The sequence below is a fragment of the Lissotriton helveticus genome, chromosome 1_1, assembly GCF_964261635.1.
Source record: "Lissotriton helveticus chromosome 1_1, aLisHel1.1, whole genome shotgun sequence".
In the NCBI taxonomy this organism is placed as follows: Eukaryota; Metazoa; Chordata; class Amphibia; order Caudata; family Salamandridae; genus Lissotriton; species Lissotriton helveticus.
The window spans coordinates 1,001,929,154-1,001,949,623 of NC_136057.1; the positions used below are offsets into that span (position 1 = coordinate 1,001,929,154).

At 45.5% G+C, this 20,470-nt stretch overlaps 1 protein-coding gene across 1 annotated transcript in view; it reads left to right on the forward strand.

The window, feature by feature from the left end:
* The window catches only part of LOC144819850 (uncharacterized), a 444,078-nt gene that overhangs the window by 120,368 nt on the left and 303,240 nt on the right, over positions 1–20,470 (forward strand). Inside the window, exon 4 of the mRNA XM_078677585.1 lies at positions 3,024–3,132. Coding sequence (XP_078533711.1) covers positions 3,024–3,132 — 109 coding nt within the window. The remainder of the gene's footprint in view (positions 1–3,023; positions 3,133–20,470) is intronic.

Consider the following 20,470-nt stretch of genomic DNA (forward strand, 5'->3'; position numbering starts at 1 on the left):
GTATGTAGGTGTATGTAGGTGTGTGTGTGTGTGTGTATGTAGGTGTGTGTGTGTGTATGTAGGTGTGTGTGTATGTAGGTGTGTGTGTGTATGTAGGTGTGTGTGTGTGTGTGTATGTAGGTGTGTGTGTGTATGTAGGTGTGTGTGTGTATGTAGGTGTGTGTAGGTGTGTGTGGGTGTGTGTGTGTAGGTGTGTGGGTGGGTGTGTGTGTGTGTGTGTGTGTATGTAGGTGTGTGTATGTAGGTGTGTGTGTGTGTGTGTGTGTATGTAGGTGTGTGTGTGTATGTAGGTGTGTGTGTGTGTATGTAGGTGTGTGTGTGTGTGTAGGTGTGTGTGTGTGTAGGTGTGTGTGTAGGTGTGTGTGTAGGTGTGTGTGTAGGTGTGTGTGTAGGTGTGTGTGTAGGTGTGTGTGTGTAGGTGTGTGTGTGTAGGTGTGTGTGTGTAGGTGTGTGTGTGTAGGTGTGTGTGTGTAGGTGTGTGTGTGTAGGTGTGTGTGTGTAGGTGTGTGTGTGTAGGTGTGTGTGTGTGTAGGTGTGTGTGTAGGTGTGTGTGTAGGTGTGTGTGTGTGTGTGTGTGTGTGTGTGTGTGTGTGTGTATGTAGGTGTGGGTGGGGGTGTGTGTATGTAGATGTAGAGGTGTGTATGTAGGTGTGTGTAGGTGTGTGTGTATGTAGGTGTGTGTAGGTGTGTGTAGGTGTGTGTGTGTGTGTAGGTGTGTGTGTGTGTGTAGGTGTGTGTGTGTGTATGTAGGTGTGTGTGTGGGTGTAGGTGTGTGTGTATGTAGGTGTAGGTGTGTGGGTGTGTGTGTGTATGTAGGTGTGGGTGGTGGGTGTGGGTGGGGGTGTATGTAGATGTAGAGGTGTGTGTGTAGGTGTGTGTGTGTGTATGTAGGTGTGTATGTAGGTGTGTGTGTGTATGTAGGTGTGTGTGTATGTAGGTGTGTGTGTATGTAGGTGTGTGTGTATGTAGGTGTGTGTGTATGTAGGTGTGTGTGTATGTAGGTGTGTGTGTATGTAGGTGTGTGTGTATGTAGGTGTGTGTGTATGTAGGTGTGTGTGTATGTAGGTGTGTGTGTATGTAGGTGTGTGTGTATGTAGGTGTGTGTGTATGTAGGTGTGTGTGTGTATGTGGGTATGTGTGTGTGTGTGGGTGTGTATGTAGGTGTGGGTGGTGGGTGTGGGTGGGGGTGTGTGTGTAGATGTAGAGGTGTGTATGTGGGTGTGTGTAGGTGTTTGTGTATGTAGAGTGGGGTGTGTGTGTGTGTATGTAGATGTAGAGGGTGTGTGTGTGCGTGTGTGTAGATGTAGAGGCGTGTGTGTATATGTATATACATAAATAATGTGGGCAAACTATTTACTAACCCTTTCACAGGAACTAATGGTTTGCCTTTACTTTTGGAAAAAAACTTCAATGCTTGCGCTACTTTTTTTTTTACATCAATATGGAATGTATCTGATTTTCCATAAAGTGGAATGTGAATTTGAACCTATCAAAACTTTTCACTTACTAGCCATGTAAACATCCTTTTGTAAGTAAACTTAAAGGTATTGTTCACCTACACTGTGCACAACAGCATGAAACATTGCAAAAATATGTACTGTGGGCTCGGCAATGAAAATGCTGATGTGATTTTATGTATGGTCATTTCATGAGTCCCCTTATAATGTGATGCAGTGAAACAATCAATAGGCTGACGCACTATGTTAGGGATTGTTGTGGTAATTACATGGTGTACACTAAATCTGCACCCGGGGCCCTGCGCTGATCAAACCCTCCTGGCTGAGGATTCCCCAAGAAAGCCTTACTTTACACCAACTTTCCCAATGGAGAAATTTCTTTTGGATGGGAGTCAAAAGAACATGCTTCCCTTCAGAATATTAAGTCACAAATTGTATATTACTTCATGTTATGATCCTTTACAAAAATACATCAACAATCTAACATTTGGTATCCTCATGTATCGGTAAGTGATTACATTACAAAAAGGGAAAAGCACATCAAAAAGTCTCATGAAACAACTTCAGTATTAGTTATGACCATTTCATCCCTGTCTCATTCTATATTTAGTTTATTGTTCCTCAGTAACTTGAACATAAGCCAGTATTTAATGATGTTTTTCATATTCTCCGCAAAAACCTCACATTCGAAACCGTGATGAAATGGTTGGAACCAATACTTGAGATGCTGCTTCAAAAATGTGTATTTTATATGAAATATTATTCCAGAATCCTACTGTTTCTCTTTCTTCTTTCTCTCCCTTTTTTATTTTCTCTTACATGTTTTATTCTCCACTACTGGGTCAATTTGACCCTTTCGTTATAGCCTTGAAAAAGACGGAGAGCCAAGATCCTGAAACACATGTTGGCTGTTGGTTACATGAAAGACTCTTTTTGATGTGGTTTTAACTTACTAAATGGTCGGCTGTTGATACTTTTTTGTAAAAATAATAGCATGCAGTAACAAACAATTGTGACTTTTAATATTCTGAACTGAAGTATGTTCTTTCGACTCTCATTCAATAGTAACTTCCCTACTGGAAGGTTATATTGGAAAGTTGAACGAATGGGTTGAGTTGGATGCCCCAGACTGCATAGGCACATTAGCCTTTTAGTATTGGTACTACACAAATGAGTAATGTAGCAAATGTACAGAACCAGCATTCTATGTGCTTTTTCTGACCTACACTAAACTCATTCTGTAGGATATTAAAATGCACGTTGGAGGTTGCCTAAGGGCTTCACTGATGAATTTGCCGATCTGCCTTCCTAGGGGGGGTCACTGCTGGGTTTTCAGCCTCATCTCCTCCTTCTCATCCCCATGACCTGAGGTCTGGGTTTACAGTACTGTCCCTACTTCATCTTCCATAACCAATCCCTATTGGGATTAATATTTTGCATCCAACATTCTCTGTATGCCTTGCCACATATCCCCAGTTAACACTAGATTGCTTGGTGGGCAGGAACTGCATTGAGTAGTAATTATTGCTTGTTCACAGGAGCAATCCTTTCTTTCCTCTTTCACAGTTTGGTTTTAAAAAATGGAAGAGCCATGTGACGGAGCGTCCCTGGGAGGATCGGTCAGAGATTGTGAAAGAGCTGTATTCGGACCTGAATGTTGTGAAAAGCTTCACAGGTAAAAGTCCAAGATCTGTAGAGAGAGTAGTAGTGAATGCTGTTAGGCTCTATACTCGAATTCTCCTGAGGAACCCTTCAATACTGATAATTTATCCTAAGAATGAATGTTTTATGAATACTTTTTATTTTATTTAGTTTTATTTACTCATATCAATAAATTGTACTAGAATTTTTATTTTTCCTGTAATACCTCTTTTTTTTAGATTGTATACCTGTATGTACATAGGGGGCATTTTGATTTGTGACACCAGTATGAATGGAGTGTGTTTGAAGTCTAGGGATCATTCGCTAAATTCACCAAGGGCCACTTTCTTGTTGTGCTTTACATTGGTACCCAGTCCCTTGGTGGTGGGTCGCTCCCGAAACTCTTTTTGTTTATGAATACTTTGAGCCTGACCCCCAGTAAGAATCAGTACAATTCTTAACCTATGGCCTCATAACGAACTTCTCTTGGTATATTAAAATTACTCTTTAAGTGCTTTGCCTACAAACTGTTTAAAATTGGATAAGGGTGGGCGGAGTCAGTCCATTATCTTTATTTGGCAGTATTTGTACTGCATATAAAGTGCACAGAGTAAAACGGCAGAAATTAAAAACAATCTAAAATCAACTACATTAATAAAACAATGTTACAATCAGTTTTAAATACATTAAAAACAATTAGTAGTTCCTTTAAAATTCAAAATCTTGTAATATTTAACCCTTCGGAACCTGGAAAGAAAGATGTCCTACAGTACCGAGTGGCAACTAATATACATACATTCACATCTTAAGTGGACTCATTGTTCCCAAGCTAGGCAAGCTCTCCTCCATTACAGGACCAAAGGAATGAAGCTAATGCTAAACATATAAGTGGGTCATTACGTTTTTTTAAAGAAATAAAGTGCTGGGCGACATTGACTAAAATGATATAGACGCAAAAGAGCCATTTGTTCTTTATAAAGACAACAAAAGAAGATTAAATGAAGATCAGACTGCTGAGAACTACCATTACAAGGGCATGCTATTAAATCACTAAGCGAATACCTCTTTGGTGGAAAACCCACCATCAGGGGGCTTAGATTAAGTCGGAACCTCACCAAGATGAATCTATATTGTAAGTTCCCCACCCTATCTAAATACGAATAGTCACCCTCCATAATGGATGGGGTCATTTGATATAACCTTACAGAAGATTTAACACCTTCGCCGCGGGGCTAATTCCCCCGCGGCGCTGGGGGTGAGGGGGGCGCGCGCAGCGCCACGGTGCTCGTGACGAGCTCGGCTCGTCAGGCTGCACGGTGGCGCTGAGCTCGTCATGACCACGCCTGTTTATTAGAACGCTCAGCACCGCGGGGGAATTAGCCCCGCGTGTAAGCGCCCCACGTGTCATGACGAGCTCAGCTCGTCATGAGCACACTGCAACCGTGCCACAGCACGGAAGAGGTTAAAATATTTTTCAACTTTTCTCTTATTCTACTTTTAATGTAAAAAATGCCTTTAAACTAATTGTCGGAAATTTCAATCACCTGCTAGAGTTTGTATACAACTCTGCCAGACCTAGAGAAATCAATATGGACTTTACATACTGCAACCATACGATCTTATGTGAGGTATTCAGTTATAAACAATCTTTTATTATCGTTTGGGTTAGATTGACAGTATCCCTCTTCTAGATCAAGTGTCATAGTAGGATGGGGGCAAGCCTGATACTGTCCGACACATATGGTGAGCCTAGATTGATATTGTAATTCGAACAGGAGCGAGGAAGGGCCAATAACCTCTTGAGAGATCCATCCTCTAGCCTTTGCAGTGAGTCTGTTACCAGCATACCCCGGACCCCTGCCCTATACGTAACAACAGGAATAGTCTTCTCACTATATACCTTTTTTATTGCCTCAATGGGTTTTGATCCCAGCTTTTTAGGCGGAGTCAAGATGATGGTGTGAGGTGACGTGGGTTTTTCTGCCTCTGCTCTTCCTGCCAGGTACAAAAGGCTTAACCCTATATCATGAAGGGACTCTTGTCCCCAATTCTGAAGAATATATGATGATACAACGAATTCCGTTGCAACGCATGCCTTTACCACGCATGCGTTACAACGGAATTCGTTTACCACGGATAAACTTTTCCTCGAATAATTGCGTGGTGACGTCATACGTCTTTAAGAGAAAACGGCATTTATTTCCGATTTCTCTTTAACGACGCTGACGCCGACGTGACTTATGGTGAGTTGTTTTATTTGGGGGGGAGACCCCCCCCCCCAAGCCCCCCTTTTTTTCTTTTTAGCTTTACCACATATGCCTTTACTACAAACATCGTAGTAAAGGTATGCGTGGTAAAGGCATTAGTGGTAACCACGCATGCGTTGTACTGCATGCGTGGTTAAAGATTTCGGGGAAACGGCTTCGTTGTAAAGGCCGTTTCCCAATCTGAAGGGCCAGGAAGCACATCTTGAAGGAATGACTGGAGCGAAATTACCACTGGGGCAGAGGTGAGGAGCCCTGGCTGTACAAACAGAGAATGCAACTCTCCAGGCCTCCTTAGCTCCAAGAAAGGCGTAGCCGGGGGATTCATGTACCTGTGGACTTGGCCAACTTCACCAGAAAGGGGTGTGCAGTGCTTCTGGCCAGCTCTCAAACTGTTTGCATCCAGTTGATGCGGCTGAGACCCTTTAGGCAGCATGAATATTGGACTTATGAACCATGATGATACACACCCCTCTGTAAGTGGTTATGTAAGGTAAAACCTGTGCTGCAAAACAATAGCCTGAGACGAAATGCTCCCAGGCCACACACACATATACAAGTAAAACACTTGATCGCATCCGAGGCTCCGCACGCCCTTCATAGCCCAGCAAGGCAACTTTGCCTTGCTGTGCTATGACAGCAAAAGATTCCTTTTTGCAGAATTGATAAGGGGCCAAAATGAGATTGGAACCCTGCCAAGAGCGGCTTCTGGCATAGGAACTCCATGGATGACTACTGTATAAGCACCACAGCAATAGGCACTATTGTTGCATAATCACAGTAAAAGTATGCAGAATACTGAATAAGAAACCACTGCTTATGTATGGATCTCATTGGCTTCTGCCAATACAAAGAGAGATACCTCCATTAAGCACGGGTTGCAGGAATCCTAGTGGATTATATCACCCAATACACATCAATATATGAAATTGCTGTTTTACCAGCATTTAAGGAACATGATTTGAAGAGCTGATTTGAATAAAGAAATACAAGAAATGACGGAAGACATTGGAACTATGAAGGAGAGGTTCTTTTTCCTTAGAGGAACACCAAGATAACAGGAGTTCATTAAACAAGAACTGGACCACTTACAAAAGCAAAACCTAATTCGATCGGATAAACTTTTATTAAACATTATTTTTAGGGAACGTGCTCAATAGTCAACATTTAAGTCTCATATTTTGGGATAATCTTTGCAAGTTACATACTTTCCAATTTAGTACATCAGTTAGGCATTTTACATGGGAGATTGTTCATTACCCACCCTTCCCTTACCCCTACTTTGTTCACTTACCCACTACATGCCTCTATATGCTCGCCAGTTCCCCCAGATTTATTCCCACTTCTTCGGGCACCCTCTGCTTAAATAAATTGTGTGCTCCGCCTGTTGACACCAATCCAGGTCAGAAACCAATCTGCGCCTCAAGGTGGGGCAACGGCTCCCCAATGCTTAGCGATATTGCATTTGGTGACCACTGCTGTAACTTTGAGCCATAGTGTTGTGTATTTGGGACAGGACTGTTCATCTGTATCCGCAATAGGAACCACTTTGGGTCAATTGGGACCTGTATCCCCACCACTTCTGCCATTATCTTCCCATTACCTTGCCAATATGTTTGTATCTCTGGGCAATTCCCATAGCAAATGAAAGAATTAACCCTCCTGAACCGCATAGTCTGTGGAAATGCTCGGTTTCAGTGTGCCCTATCCTGTGCAATGTGGTTCAGGGGGTAATATATCCTGTGTAGGATCTTTAATTGAATTAGGCGAAACCTGGCTCGAATTGCAACCTCCCTCAGTCCCTGAATTGCTTCTACCCACTCTTCAGCATCTAGTTTTCCCAATGGACTCTCAGTCCCTCTAATGAGTCCGGTGAGTTATTAAGGTTCTTGTTATAAATATTGAGATGGCTTTGGAGGTCAATGGGTCTGTCAGTAGTCTGTCCTCTAATGGGTATGCTTCTGGAAGGGAAGTCCCCTCTTGAATGTAGCTCTTGAGAGCATGGCCCTGTTGAAGATGCCTCAGTCATTCTCCGGGTCCCAATTCGTACTCTTGCTGCAGTTACAAATGTGATATAGGCTTGGCATCTCCATACGTTTCCCAGTTTCTCCAACACCAGTAGCCCCCACTTATTTAGATTGTGTAATGCGCCCACCCTATGAAGTTATTTGTTGTCCCACAGTGGGGTCATCTCCGTTAGCTTCCCTTCTCAGCCCAGGTGTTTAGTGGCTGCATACCATGCCCCCACCACGGCTTGTGTGTGTGACAAGAGATTCGTGACCCTTCCGTTATCATATAGGATGGACGGATATCTTCTAGGCCACATAGCCTCTCTGTCCACCCGATTGGCCGTTTCCTCCCGGTTGACAAACACCCAGTCATTAACTTATACTAATTGCTTGGCCCAGTAATACATTTTGTCTTCTGCCACTGCTAATTCCCCTTTGGTAACTTTCGAAGGGCTATCCGTGGGTGACCCCCGCTCCAGATTAGAGCTCTCAGTTCGGTTTCAAGCCTACAGAAGAACACGCCTGGAAGTTCGCTGGGGTGATTTTTGTATGACATACAATATTCGGGGGGGTCATCATTTTGAAAGTGGCTGCTTGGCCCTTTAGTGTAAGTAGAAGTGTTTTCCACTGTGTGGTGTCCGATACAAACCAGGCTATCGAATACTTGTGGGTCTCTAGAAATGTTGATCCCTAAGTAGTTAAAGCCTTCGAGTTCTATTGGTATCTCACACCGCTTTGTGAGTTCCGGGGTGCCTCCCGCAAGCGGGAATAGTAACTATTTATCCCAATTTATGGGATATCCTGAATAATCATAATGTATACGAAAGATTTGCAGTATTCTGTCAATCGACTGCTTAAAATAGAGCAGGATATCGTCTGTATATAAGGAAATGCGCTCTTCCCATTCTACCTCTGTTGGTATCCCGGGGATCCTGCCGTACCCGTGCTGCAAGGGGTTCTAGGGCCAGAGCAAAGAGTAAGGGGGACAGTAAACAACCCTGCCTGGTTCCCCTTTGTAGTGTAAATGTACGTGTTCTTGTTGAGTTGATTCTCACCCTTGCAAGGGGTTGGCAGTATAGCAGTTTCACCCATCCAATAAAGTTGGGCCCGAAGCCTAGGTGTCCCAGTACTGCAAATAGGTAATTCCATTCTACACTATCGAACGCTATTCTGGCGTCTAGGGAAAGGAGGGCTGTCAGATCCAACTCCTCAGCCGATGTGTGTAGGACCCCAAATAGTTAGCGCAAGTTAAGTCTTGTACTCCTATGAGGCATAAATACGGATTGATCTGAGTGTACGAGTGATGTGATGACTGCCTCTAAACCTGTAGAAAGAGCTTTGGCTAGTACTTTTGCCTTGTAGTTACCAAGGATATTGGCCAGTATGACCCGCATTTTTCAGGGGGTTTACCCTCCTTGGAGATTACTACAACTACTGCTACCCTCTGATTGGGCGAGAGGACCCCATCCGTTTTGGCCTCTATATCCATTGCGAGTAGATGTTCAGCTGACTTATCCAGCATTAATTTAAATAATTCGACCGGCAGGCCATTAGGTCTCACAACTTTCCCACATTGTAATGAGCGTTTCGCGGCTTTTAGTTCCTCTAGTGTTAAGTCACCCTCCAGCATTTCCCCATCTGTCTCCGATAGTGACGGCATCTGAATGTCTCTAAGAAAGTCCTTGCATTCCTCCTTGGTTTTTAGGTCTCGCCTACGCAGCGCTCTTGCGCTTTATAGGAGATCTTTAGCGGTCGTTCAGCTCTCTTTCAAAGCACATACTCGAGCTTGTGGCGACATACAGCTTGCGGGAGTGCGCAGTGGCGCGCCACAAGCACAAGTATGTGCTTTGAAAAAGAGCTCTCCCCAGCGCGCACGGCTCGCGGGTGCACCCCTCCGCCTCTCTCTCTCCCGCTGCAGGCTGCACTCCCCACCTCTTCACTCTACTCGTGACCCAACACAGCCTCTGAGCGTGTGTTTGCGACAGCATGGCTTTCCTCTATTGTTTTCTTTGCATTGTTTCTAAACCGTCCCATATTTATCTGCAAAAATGCTTCTTAAGCTGAGATTTTTTCTAAGAAAATATCTGACATGTTCCAAGTGTGCTGACATCTACTTTAGCAAGGACAACTTCTTCCACAGCAAATATGGTCTTTTCATTTAAGTGATTTCTGTGTCAGAGAGGGAAAATGCCTCTTCTCCCCCTCGCCCCTCCCACCCCCCAACACACACACACGCAACGTCCTTGGAAAGTTGTCTAGAAGCTTTGCTGTGCAAATTTTTGGCAGAGAAGGCAATTGCAGCGTCTGCATCAGTACAAGAATCGGTGCAAACGTTTTTACTCACACAACTGTTGCAGCCCATCAAGTGAAGTTTTTGTGTGCTGTAGTCTCACTGAAGAAGGAAACTTGAATACATGGCATTGAAAGTCTGATAGCTGACACAAAGCCAACCCTTCCTCCACCAGGGGCAGGTGGAGCATGGAAACAGTCGTATCAGCCACAGGAAAGCCTGTCCTCACTCCTGAAACTCTCAAGTACCCAGAACCCACCCTCGCACCCTGATTTAGCCGCACACTCTAATGCCCACTTGCCAACAGCAGCTGGTAAAATTAAGTGTAATGTAGGGTGACCACCTCCCTCCAGAGAAACTATTTCCACTCCCGGACTTTTTTGTGATAGCCTAATGCATTATGGGTATTGTAGTCTTGTTAATCTTCCACTGACCTAATTACACTAATGCACCTAAAATTCAGTGGTTTGTAGGTGAATAGTTCAGGACTGGAGATAGTCTGTTGTGACCTGCAGTGAGGTAGCCACCCTATTAGTAGTGTACTTTTGATCCTCTGCCTAAGCACATTTCCTAATCTGCTCCATTATTCTAAATGTTGCATGCTGGGTGTGTTTATTGTGCCAAAATGGCTTCTTTTGTCATCTTCAATGCAAGATGGTGCACACTCTGAAATCCGTAAAAGTGCACTCTCTTAATGCTTTATTTTAATAAATATATTTAGGGTGATCACCAACCTCTTGTTCAGTGTGGACACTTTCTCCAGTCCTTGTCTTCTGTATAGTAGCCGAATGCATTCTGGGTGTTGTAGTCCTGTTTTGCTTTCCTTAACCTAATTATGCTAACACACCTGGAATCATTGACTTGTAGGTGAAAAGTACAGGACTGAAGGCAGTCTCTGAATGGCATAAAGTGAAGTGTTCACTCTATAATAAACTTACCCGAATCATGGTCATTATGTGGAACCTTCAACAGATCCCACTGCCTACTCTTAAACAAGCATTGCATAGCCAATAGGTCTCGCCTTTGGGACCTTATAAGTGTTTAGCCATGCAACAGTTGATGTTTATATTTTTTTTATTTTTTACATCCAACCAGCAGTTACATATCACAAGATACATTATACTTTCTATGAATTATCCTTACATACCACATGAGTACAATCTGCATCGTATACATATCATTTATCACTTTCTAGTCCTGTATTTCGGCAGATGACGACTTGTTTTGTTGAAATTCCCCACACCATCTGTATTTGCTACGGCACTCCATGTATATGCGCCGTCTCCATTTTTTTCGCCTATCACCTTTGTTTATTAAAGCACTTTTTCTGTGCACCGTTCTCGCACAAAACCATTGAAGCCTTCGAGAGAACAGTACTATCTGAAGTACAAAGCGTTACCTTCTCTAAACCCAAGAGATACAATTAATCCAATAAAGAATGGAACACATTTAAAAATTTGAGTACCGAATCAAACTTAACATTCCAGAAAGCGAGGGAGGAGCTTCGCGCGCACCCAAGATGGTCGCGTGAGCACAGGGCTCCCGGACCCTCGCCACCTCCATCGACTATCCTGTACTTTATCCTGGTTCTGACGATGGGTGTTTATTGGCGTAGTTCTACTGATCATTTATCTGTTCCCAAAAACTTTTTTGGACTTCGGGGTCCAGAGCTACAGATCGCCGCAGTTTTCTGGCCTGCTCCTAGGTGACGCCCCGAGCTATCTTGTCTGGCCTGCCGTCCAGTAAGTGAACAACAACGGATTGCCGGACTTGCATGGGCTGGCGACCGCTTTTGGTTTCGATTCCTGTCCGGAGCTCAACCTGACTTTGTTAGCTACGTAGACGGCCGGACGTGCCTATATTTTTGGTCTATCCGTTTCTGATGCCGATCTGTCGTGGCTTTCAGTTCTGAGACTGGCACCATCTTCGCCCTTTTGGTCCTGCATTTGCCACCGCATTCATCATTTTCACCCGACAACAGGCGACCCGTACGGGTCCAGGATCTAAGATGGCCACCAAGCCAGAGAGTGAGAGGCGCAAGACTAAACCGGGCGTTCGAGGGAGTGCTTTGCAAACGAACATTATGGACCGGTACACCCTTACTAAAGGATCGCCGGGCGCAGCATCTAAACCCTCGACGACAATGCCGGAGGACTCATCGATTGAGGAAGAGCCCTCGTTGCGGGATCTCATGGGCGCCATTACCGGTATGAAGGCTTCATTGGGGCAACAATATGAGGCCTTGACTCTCAAACTGGATACTGTGTCGATTGATGTCAATTTGATCAGGGCGGATTTGGCGAAGACAAACGAAAAGGTCAAATCCCTGGATCTCAAGACCACTAGCCTGGTCACTGACGTCTCTGACTTGCAGGCCGAAGTCGGGAATCTGCGGAAAGCTAATGACTATTTCTCTGGGCGCCTAGAGGACTATGAAAGTCGTGCCAGGCGCAATAACATCCGCCTGATTGGGGTCCCGGAATCATCGACTGCTGCCTCGACGGACTTATTGGTGGAAGACCTGGTGCTGAATCACTTGGCGCCCAAGGGTCTCAGCAAGTTTTTCGCTGTCGAGCGTGCACATAGGATCCCCGGCGGCACACCTAAATCCGGTGCTAACCCATGACCCATCATTGCGAGGATCTTTCATTTCCGGGACAGAGACGCTATCCTGCAGGCTTCGAGGCAGTCTGGTCCCATTGCCTTTGAGAACTCTACTGTCAGCTTCTATCCGGACTTTACACAACAGGTCCAGAAACAGAGGCTGGGGTTTCAAGGGGTCAAGAAGAGACTCCGGGAAAGGTCTATGAAGTATGCCATGCTCTTCCCGGCCCGTTTGCGGGTGGTTCATAGGGATCGTACTTTTTTCTTCGACCATCCTGGGGTCGTGAGTGACTGGCTTGACTCGCTGCCTGCGGATCAAGAACCTTTTGAGGACTCTGGCAGATCGGATCGGGCGGACGGTGGCCCGACGGAGCAGGAATAGATGTCGACTTTGACCCTGTACCCTTCACGTTGGCTTTGAACTGTGCTATGCTGTGTCATTAATGTTTGCAAGTACTAGTCCTTTTGGGGGTGGGTGGGGGGTGAGCGGGTCCTTTCTCCTCCTGGGTTTTCTTTTCGTAGATTAGTTGGGTGGTTGGGCGACAGGCACACTGCAAGTTTATGGGGCTTTTGGTCTTCAGCAGGGGTGCGGGGTGGGGGGTATAGTTGTTTTGGCATTGTTGGGGGGACTGGGTTGTTTGTTTGAATTTTATTGTTATTTGCAAGGTGAAGGAAAGGCAAACTCCTGTTTCTTGCAGTTGCTTTGGGTGTGGGGCGGGGGAGGGGCTGAATTCGGGGATGGGGGATAGGGGACTTCAGATATTGTGTTGGAACGTGAACGGGTTGGGGGATCGGATCAAGAGGAGGGTGGTGCTGCAATTGCTGAAACGTTTGTCTCCTGATGTTGTCTTACTGCAGGCGACTCATTTGCTCGGCAACAAGTGCTACGCTCTGAATAGGCGTGGTTATCGCCTTGTGGCGCACTCGGGTTTCACTTCGGGCTCCAGAGGGGCGGGCATTCTGGTTCGGACCTCCCTCCCCTTGGCCATTGATGATGTCATACTGGATGATAAGGGACGATACGCCGCCATTGTGGGGCGCTGGGAAGGGAAGGTTCTTATTCTGATTTCCGTGTACGTGCCCCCGGGCCTCCAAGCCACCACATTTGCTGATCTGAGTGGACTTATCCTGGGTCTCCCCGAGGGTCTGCTTTTGGTTGGGGGTGATTTTAATGCGGTGGTCTCCGGGATGTTTGACCGTCACCCTCCCAGGGAACTGCCGAAGGCCCAGACTTGGTTGAGTGACTTCCTAGAGACGCTGGGGCTCACTGATTGCTGGCGCTTGCTTCACCCGGAGCAGTTGCAATATACCTATCATTCTGGTGCTCATGGTAGTCTCTCGAGGTTAGATCATATATTATTGCCCTCGGCCCATGCATCTCTCATACGGGAAGTTAAACATCTGGCAAGGGGTATCTCGGACCACTCTCCGCTTTGGCTGGTGGTTGATGCACGGCGGGGTTCGGCGGGCCGAGTGGCTCCGATTAACCCCTGGTATTTGAAGGACCCCAGGGTCAGGGCTGAGCTGGTTAAAACACACAATTGTTATTTTGCGGAAAATGTGGGCTCTGTTTCCTCCCCAAGTTTAATTTGGGAAGCTTACAAGACTGTCATTCGTGGCCAGGCCCTCTCGTTGATTGGTAGCGTGAAGTTGGCCAACCGTGCTGAGATGGTTCGCCTGGAGGGGGAGGTCACGGCCCTGGAGGGGTGCTTGGAATCTGGGGTCACCGCTGAGGGGTTACATCTATTGGAGTTGAAACAACATGAATACAGGGCTCTGGTCACGGAAGCTGCTAAGGAAATGGGAAGGGAACAGCAGGGCCGCCTGTATGATGTGGGTGATAAGGCTGGGAAATTACTTGCTTGGCTGGATAAGAGGGAGAATGCAAGTCGTGTCGTCCCTGTGATTGTTGCGGAGAATGGAGAGTGTTGTACTGACCCTGCTGATATTGTTACATGTTTTGCCGATTACTTCCGCGAGGTGTATTCCCAGGTGTCTGATCGATCTGAGCAGGACTCCCACCTGCTATTGCGGGATATTGCACTTCCCCGATTGCCTGACATTGATAGGGATGCTCTGGATGCGCCGCCTACTGTGGACGAGATTGCCGCTGCTGTCCGTTCGGTCCGATCCGGCAAGGCTTCGGGCCCTAATGGGCTCCCCATTGAGCTATATAAACTACGCCCGGACACGCTAGCTCCGCATCTGCGCTCTATGTTTCTCGAGTCTTTGGAGGTGGGCTCTCTCCCACCAGACCAGAGACTGGCCACTATAGTCGTCATCCACAAAGATGGTAAACCTCGGGATCGCTGTGCCTCTTTTAGACCCATTTCGTTGATTAATGCGGAGCCTAAAATCTTGGCCAGGCTGCTGGCGACACGTTTGGCGACTGTCATTGGGGACCTGGTTCACCCTGATCAATCCGGCTTTATACCGCATCGCAACACGGCGCTTAACCTCCGACGTTTGCATGGCGTCTTGGCACGAGCCGAGACGCTGCGTGAGCCTGCCATCTTGGCGTCCTTGGACGCTACGATGGCGTTTGATACAATAGAATGGCCGTATTTGTGGGCGGTTCTTGCCAAGTTTGGTTTCGGTCCGGAGTTCGTTCGGTGGGTCAAATTGCTTTACGCCGGTCCCATAGCTCAGGTGGTGGTCAATGGTCGGGTCTCTGCACCCTTTGCACTGGGCAGGGGCACGCGACAGGGCTGTCCCCTGTCCCCTTTGTTGTTTGCTCTCGCCTTGGAACCGCTGGCGGCCTGGTTGAGGTGGGAGCCGTCCCTGAGGAGCATTAGATGGAACTCGGAGTTTGAGGACCGTGTATCTCTCTATGCTGATGATATTGTGCTGTATCTCACATCTCCCCGTAAATCCCTCATTGTATTGTTCGATGTCTTAACGTCCTTTCGCAAAAACTCGGGTCTTGTCATCAATTGGTCGAAGTCCTGTGTATACGTCCTGTCGGGAGACACCCCTCTTCTGCCAAGTGGTTGTCCTATCGAGATTGTGAGAGATGGATTTAAATACCTAGGCATTTTTATCACCCTGAACCCTGAACTGCGGTTTGACCGGAACTTGCTACCCCCTCTTCAGCGCCTTCGGGCAGATGTTGTTGCTTGGGGGAAACTCCCTCTCTCTCCCCTGGGTAGAGCGGCATTGTTTAAGATGATGTCACTGCCCCGCTTCCTCTACGCATTGCAAAACACACTTGACGTTGTCCCGGCTAAATATTTCCGTGAGGTTGAGAGTTTACAGAGACAACTGGTGTGGGGGGGTAGGCCCCGGATCGCCATCGCTAAACTGTCGCTCCCGTGGTACGACGGTGGAATTGCTTTGCCTGATATCCGTCGCTATTATTGGGCGTCTCAATTGGGGGCAATAAATCATTGCATGTATGGCCCTTGGCCGAATCCGGCCTTCGAAATGGACAAATGGTTGTTGCCGGGGGGTGACTATAATAGAGCCCTCTACTCGAGACTCACCCCTCGAAACGTAACGGGCCCCACTAGGACGGCTGTCCAGGTGTGGAGACATGCTTCCATGGCGCTTGGGTGGACTGATAAATTAACTCGTGCCACCCCACTGTATGCATCCGATAGACTTGGCTCTCTCTGGCAGTCGAAGGGGTTTGATAGGTGGGACTTGATAGGTATCAGCAGGATTGATGATGTTTGGACTAAGGGGAGAATGAAGACGTTTGAGGAATTGAAAACTGAGTACGCTCTGAGCGATCGCGAATTTTTTCGCTATGCGCAGGTCCGCCACGCGGTGCTCTCGGTCTTTCCTTCGGGTGTGGAGATTCCGGAGTCGTCCCCGCTTGAGGATAGGGTACTGGACGGACATGTTCCTGATAGTACGATTTCGCTTATTTATAAAAAGTTGATCAACTCCAGGTCCGATCTCCTGCTTCGCCTTAGAGAGGTCTGGATTGGTGATGGGCTGGAGCTGGACGATGAGGACTGGCAGGCGGCGATCTCCTCCCCAAAAGAGGTGGCCATCCAGGCGCGCCTTAGATTTGTGCAACTTAAAATCCTGCATAGAGTGTATGTGACTGGTCCCCGTTTGGTGCACATGGGCTTTTCTGTGGATGGTTTGTGTCGGCGTGGATGCGGTCTCCTGGGCACCTTTTTCAATATCATTTGGGAGTGCCCTGAGGTAGTGCGATTCTGGACCCGTGTGCACGAGGTGATGAGTGAGGTTACGGGGGTGCGATCGATGCCGGAGGCTAGGAGATGCTTGCTGAATGTATGGGAACCGAACGACTACTCCGTTTCGCAGCTTCGATGGGTGACCTTGGGCAATATGATCGCCAAAAGAGATATTGCGCAACTGTGGGGCGCTCAGGGACCACCCGGGATTCGGAAATGGAAACAAAACATGGACTGGTGCATGTTCAGGGAAAAAACTGTGTATATTTCTCGGGGTACCCCCCGAAAATGGGGGAAGATATGGACTCAGTGGAACACTTACCGTGGCGATATATGTTCCCCCCCCTCTCCCTGACCCAGATGTTGCACCTACGTCCCCGTAACCCGAAGGTTCCTCCACTTACTACTGTGTATTGGATACATTTTGTTCCTTTTGCCCCCCCCATGCGAGACTTTCTTGATAGAACATACGCTCATTGGTTGACCTTCCCGCTCCCACACCATGTAATGCAACGTTGTTTATATTGCTGTCTTCTCTTTCTCTTTATTCCTTGCAAATTGTTTGTGTCTGTTTTTATAAAATTAATAAAAAGTTTCACAAAAAAAAAACATTCCAGAAAGCGGATAAAGGTGGTGCGCTCATTGTAATGGACACTGATTTCTATTTAAGAAGTGTGAATAATCATGTATTTGATGAAAACATTTATTTACCACTTGATGCTGACCCTACATCGGAATATCAATGCATTTTGCAAAAAATTTTGGATCATGCATTCGAAATGAAATGGATCAACGAGAAAACCAAGAAATTCTTTGAACTAAAGTACCCAAGACGACCGCAACTATATATGTTGCCAAAAATCCATAAGGATCCTATTACTCCACCATTCAGACCCATAGTATCGGCCTATGGTTCCATCTCTGAACCGATTGTAAAATTTGTTGACAAGTTTCTTCAACCCATTGTACAAAACAGTACGACATATATCAAGGACACTACATCTTTTTTGAATCTACTGAATTCCATCAATCTAGAAGCAGAAGAAACATATTGGTTATGTACCATCAATGTAATCGCATTGTATACTTCTATTCCCCACAATGAGGGGATTGAAGCCCTTGAATGGAGTCTCCTGAATAGTGACATGGAAGAGACAAAGAAAATATTCATCTTGGAACTCATGCAATTCGCATTGTACCACAGTTATTTTGAGTGGCAAGGGAAATTTTTCAACCAATGCAATGGTACATCAATGGGTTTTGGGGGGGCCCCCTCATACGCCAACATATATATGTCAAAATTTGAGACTGACCATATTTTGAACAATCCTTCATGGATGGAGGGCATCATTGCCTTTAAACGATACATAGACAACATATTTGTGATATGGAGAGGAGCGAGATCTAAATTGGAACAGAATATAGCGGCAATAAACCTGTGTAATGATCGAATAAAGTTCACACACGTCATCGATAAAGAAACCATAGCTTTCTTGGATGTGAGAGTTGCGTTACAGCATAACAATTCTCTCAGCACGAAAGTGCATACTAAAAAGACTGATAGAAACGCAAGCTTATTGTTCCAAAGTTTTCATCCGGATCAATTGAAAAAACATCTACCTACTTCACAATATATAAGATTAAAGAGGATCATCCAGAATGATGAGGATTTACAAAAATCATTCAGTGAACAAACCAATAAATACCGCCAACGAGGATATCCGCAAGACATCCTCGCTGAGTCTCTCAAAAAAGTCACAGCTACATCCAGAGAAGACCCATTGAAGGAACACAGCAAGACTCCAAAGAAACAAACTGTATGTGTCTTGAAACATTCAACTTCATCAGCCCGCATTAAAAACATTCTCAAAAGACATTGGTCCTTGATCCACATGGAACCAGACTTAAAAGATTTGTACGATGACAAGATTACTTTTGCATTTCAAAGATCCAAAAACTTGGAAAGAAATTTTGAAAACTTCTACCACTGATAAAACCATTTACAAAGGCATGTCTAAATGCCATAACTGCAGGCACTGCAACAACGTGATAGTTGGCAAAAAATGTCCTCATCCTACTAAAGGCACTGCACTTGATTTAAAACACACGAGCACTTGCGATACCATCAACTGCATATACGCCATCAAATGCCCATGTGGTAAGATTTATGTGGGCCAAACCGAACGCAATATCAAAGTCCGTATAACGGAACATAAAAGTAATATACGGCTAATGAACATGAAATCTACCATCGCCCAACATTGGCAGGAAGCTCGACACCAAATTGCCCAATTAAGATTTACAATACTGGAAGTGATGCCACGGCACCGTGATATGGACCCGACAAAACAAAGACTAAGAGCAGAATTCTTTTGGATCAAAAAATGTAATTCCCTACAACCGGTGGGGATGAATGATCGTATTGAATATTCGTGTTTTTTGTAACTTAGAATAATTTTTGGGACATTGGCTGATCGATAGTTCTTTCTCCCTACGTTCATATTTACTATTGTCTCTTTATATACATGCATATTGTTGTTTACAAGAATTGTGAAGAATAACCATGTTTTCACGTCTAAATGTTCTATTCACTCCACTCAACACCGCTCACCATATCACCGGGTTCACGTTTTTACTTTTTATTTCTTCTTTTTTATGTTATCGTCCTCACGCGATTTGAACTTTATTAACGTTTTGTATATCCATCGGGCAACATTTCCTTGAAGCTGATTTCCTCACATCACGTGACTTGAACCTGACGCCCATGCGTCAAACCTCATTGGTTAAAACATCGAGGCACTTCCGTACCGCTAAACATCACTCGGAACGCTGAGACGCGGCCAGCACGGTTCTTCCGTAAGTCTCGTTCTTTCACATCTATTCCGTTTGCATGTCGTCATGTAAATTGTCTTTGCCGTTTGCTCTTGATGATAGAACTCTGTACTTTGAACTTTTAAGAGCACTTGAGTCGATCACCGAGCCATTTTCATTTTGACGTTAGTCACCATGTCACTCTTATCACGCCGGGAGCTTGTGAGTCTACATTCTTGACTATCATTCCAATTTCGTATTCTTTTCATATAGGCACTCGAACACTATGCACCTAGGTACAACAACGAACTTATCGTATTATGAGTTACATATTAGAAAGTGGAGTTTCTAATTTGGTCCTGTATCATTTCATTTTCACAGACCCCTGACGAAGGGTCTTCCTTGACAGACCCGAAATGCATTGGGTGATTAAGAAGGATTGTAAAACAATGATGTTTAACATAAGGAAGTAATTATGAATACATCAGACATTTGATCAATAAATGGATGGAAAATTAACTTGAAAGTCGTTAACAATGTTATTTGAATCGAAGTACTGAAGAATGTGAAGAAACTTTGTGTTGATAGAAACTGAGCGCACATCTCAGTGGGCAGGTTATCCTTTCCCACACCATATTTTAATTTGCGAAGGCACGGCCAGACTCCGTACGTCAGATGTGGCGCCAACCCTACTTTTGAAAATTCAGACAAACCACATTTGTTTAATAGAGTGCACGAGGATATAATAGTTTTTGATTAGGTCTCTAATGTAGCCTTGCAGTAGGTCATATCTGCGATCCAGTCTTTAAGTCTTGGAGGTCTTTTGCTCCCCCACCGCATAGCTATACGTCTCTTAGCAAGCAGTAGTGCAACTGCCAGAAATTTCCTGCGCCCGGCATGTTTGAGTTTCCTTACTCCTAGTATGCACACCAAGGGAGTGTTGGGAACCTGTTCCGACAGCATCACTGTTAATGTGGCTGTGACATCACTCCACTATATCTGCAATTGGGGCATGACCTATGTATAAAGTCAGCACTAGGTGCATTATATCTCTCGCAGCTATCCGTCTCACTAAGTCCAAAGTTGTGTAGCTTAGCTGGTGTATGAAATAGCTGATGAAGGAATTTGAAGTGGATTATTCGCAAGTTGCAGTTGGACGTGAGAAGTGTAAGTTGAGTACAGCTGTACTGCCAGTCCTGTTCGTCTATCGTCTCACCCAATGCTCTTTCCCATCTGTGTGCCGCGA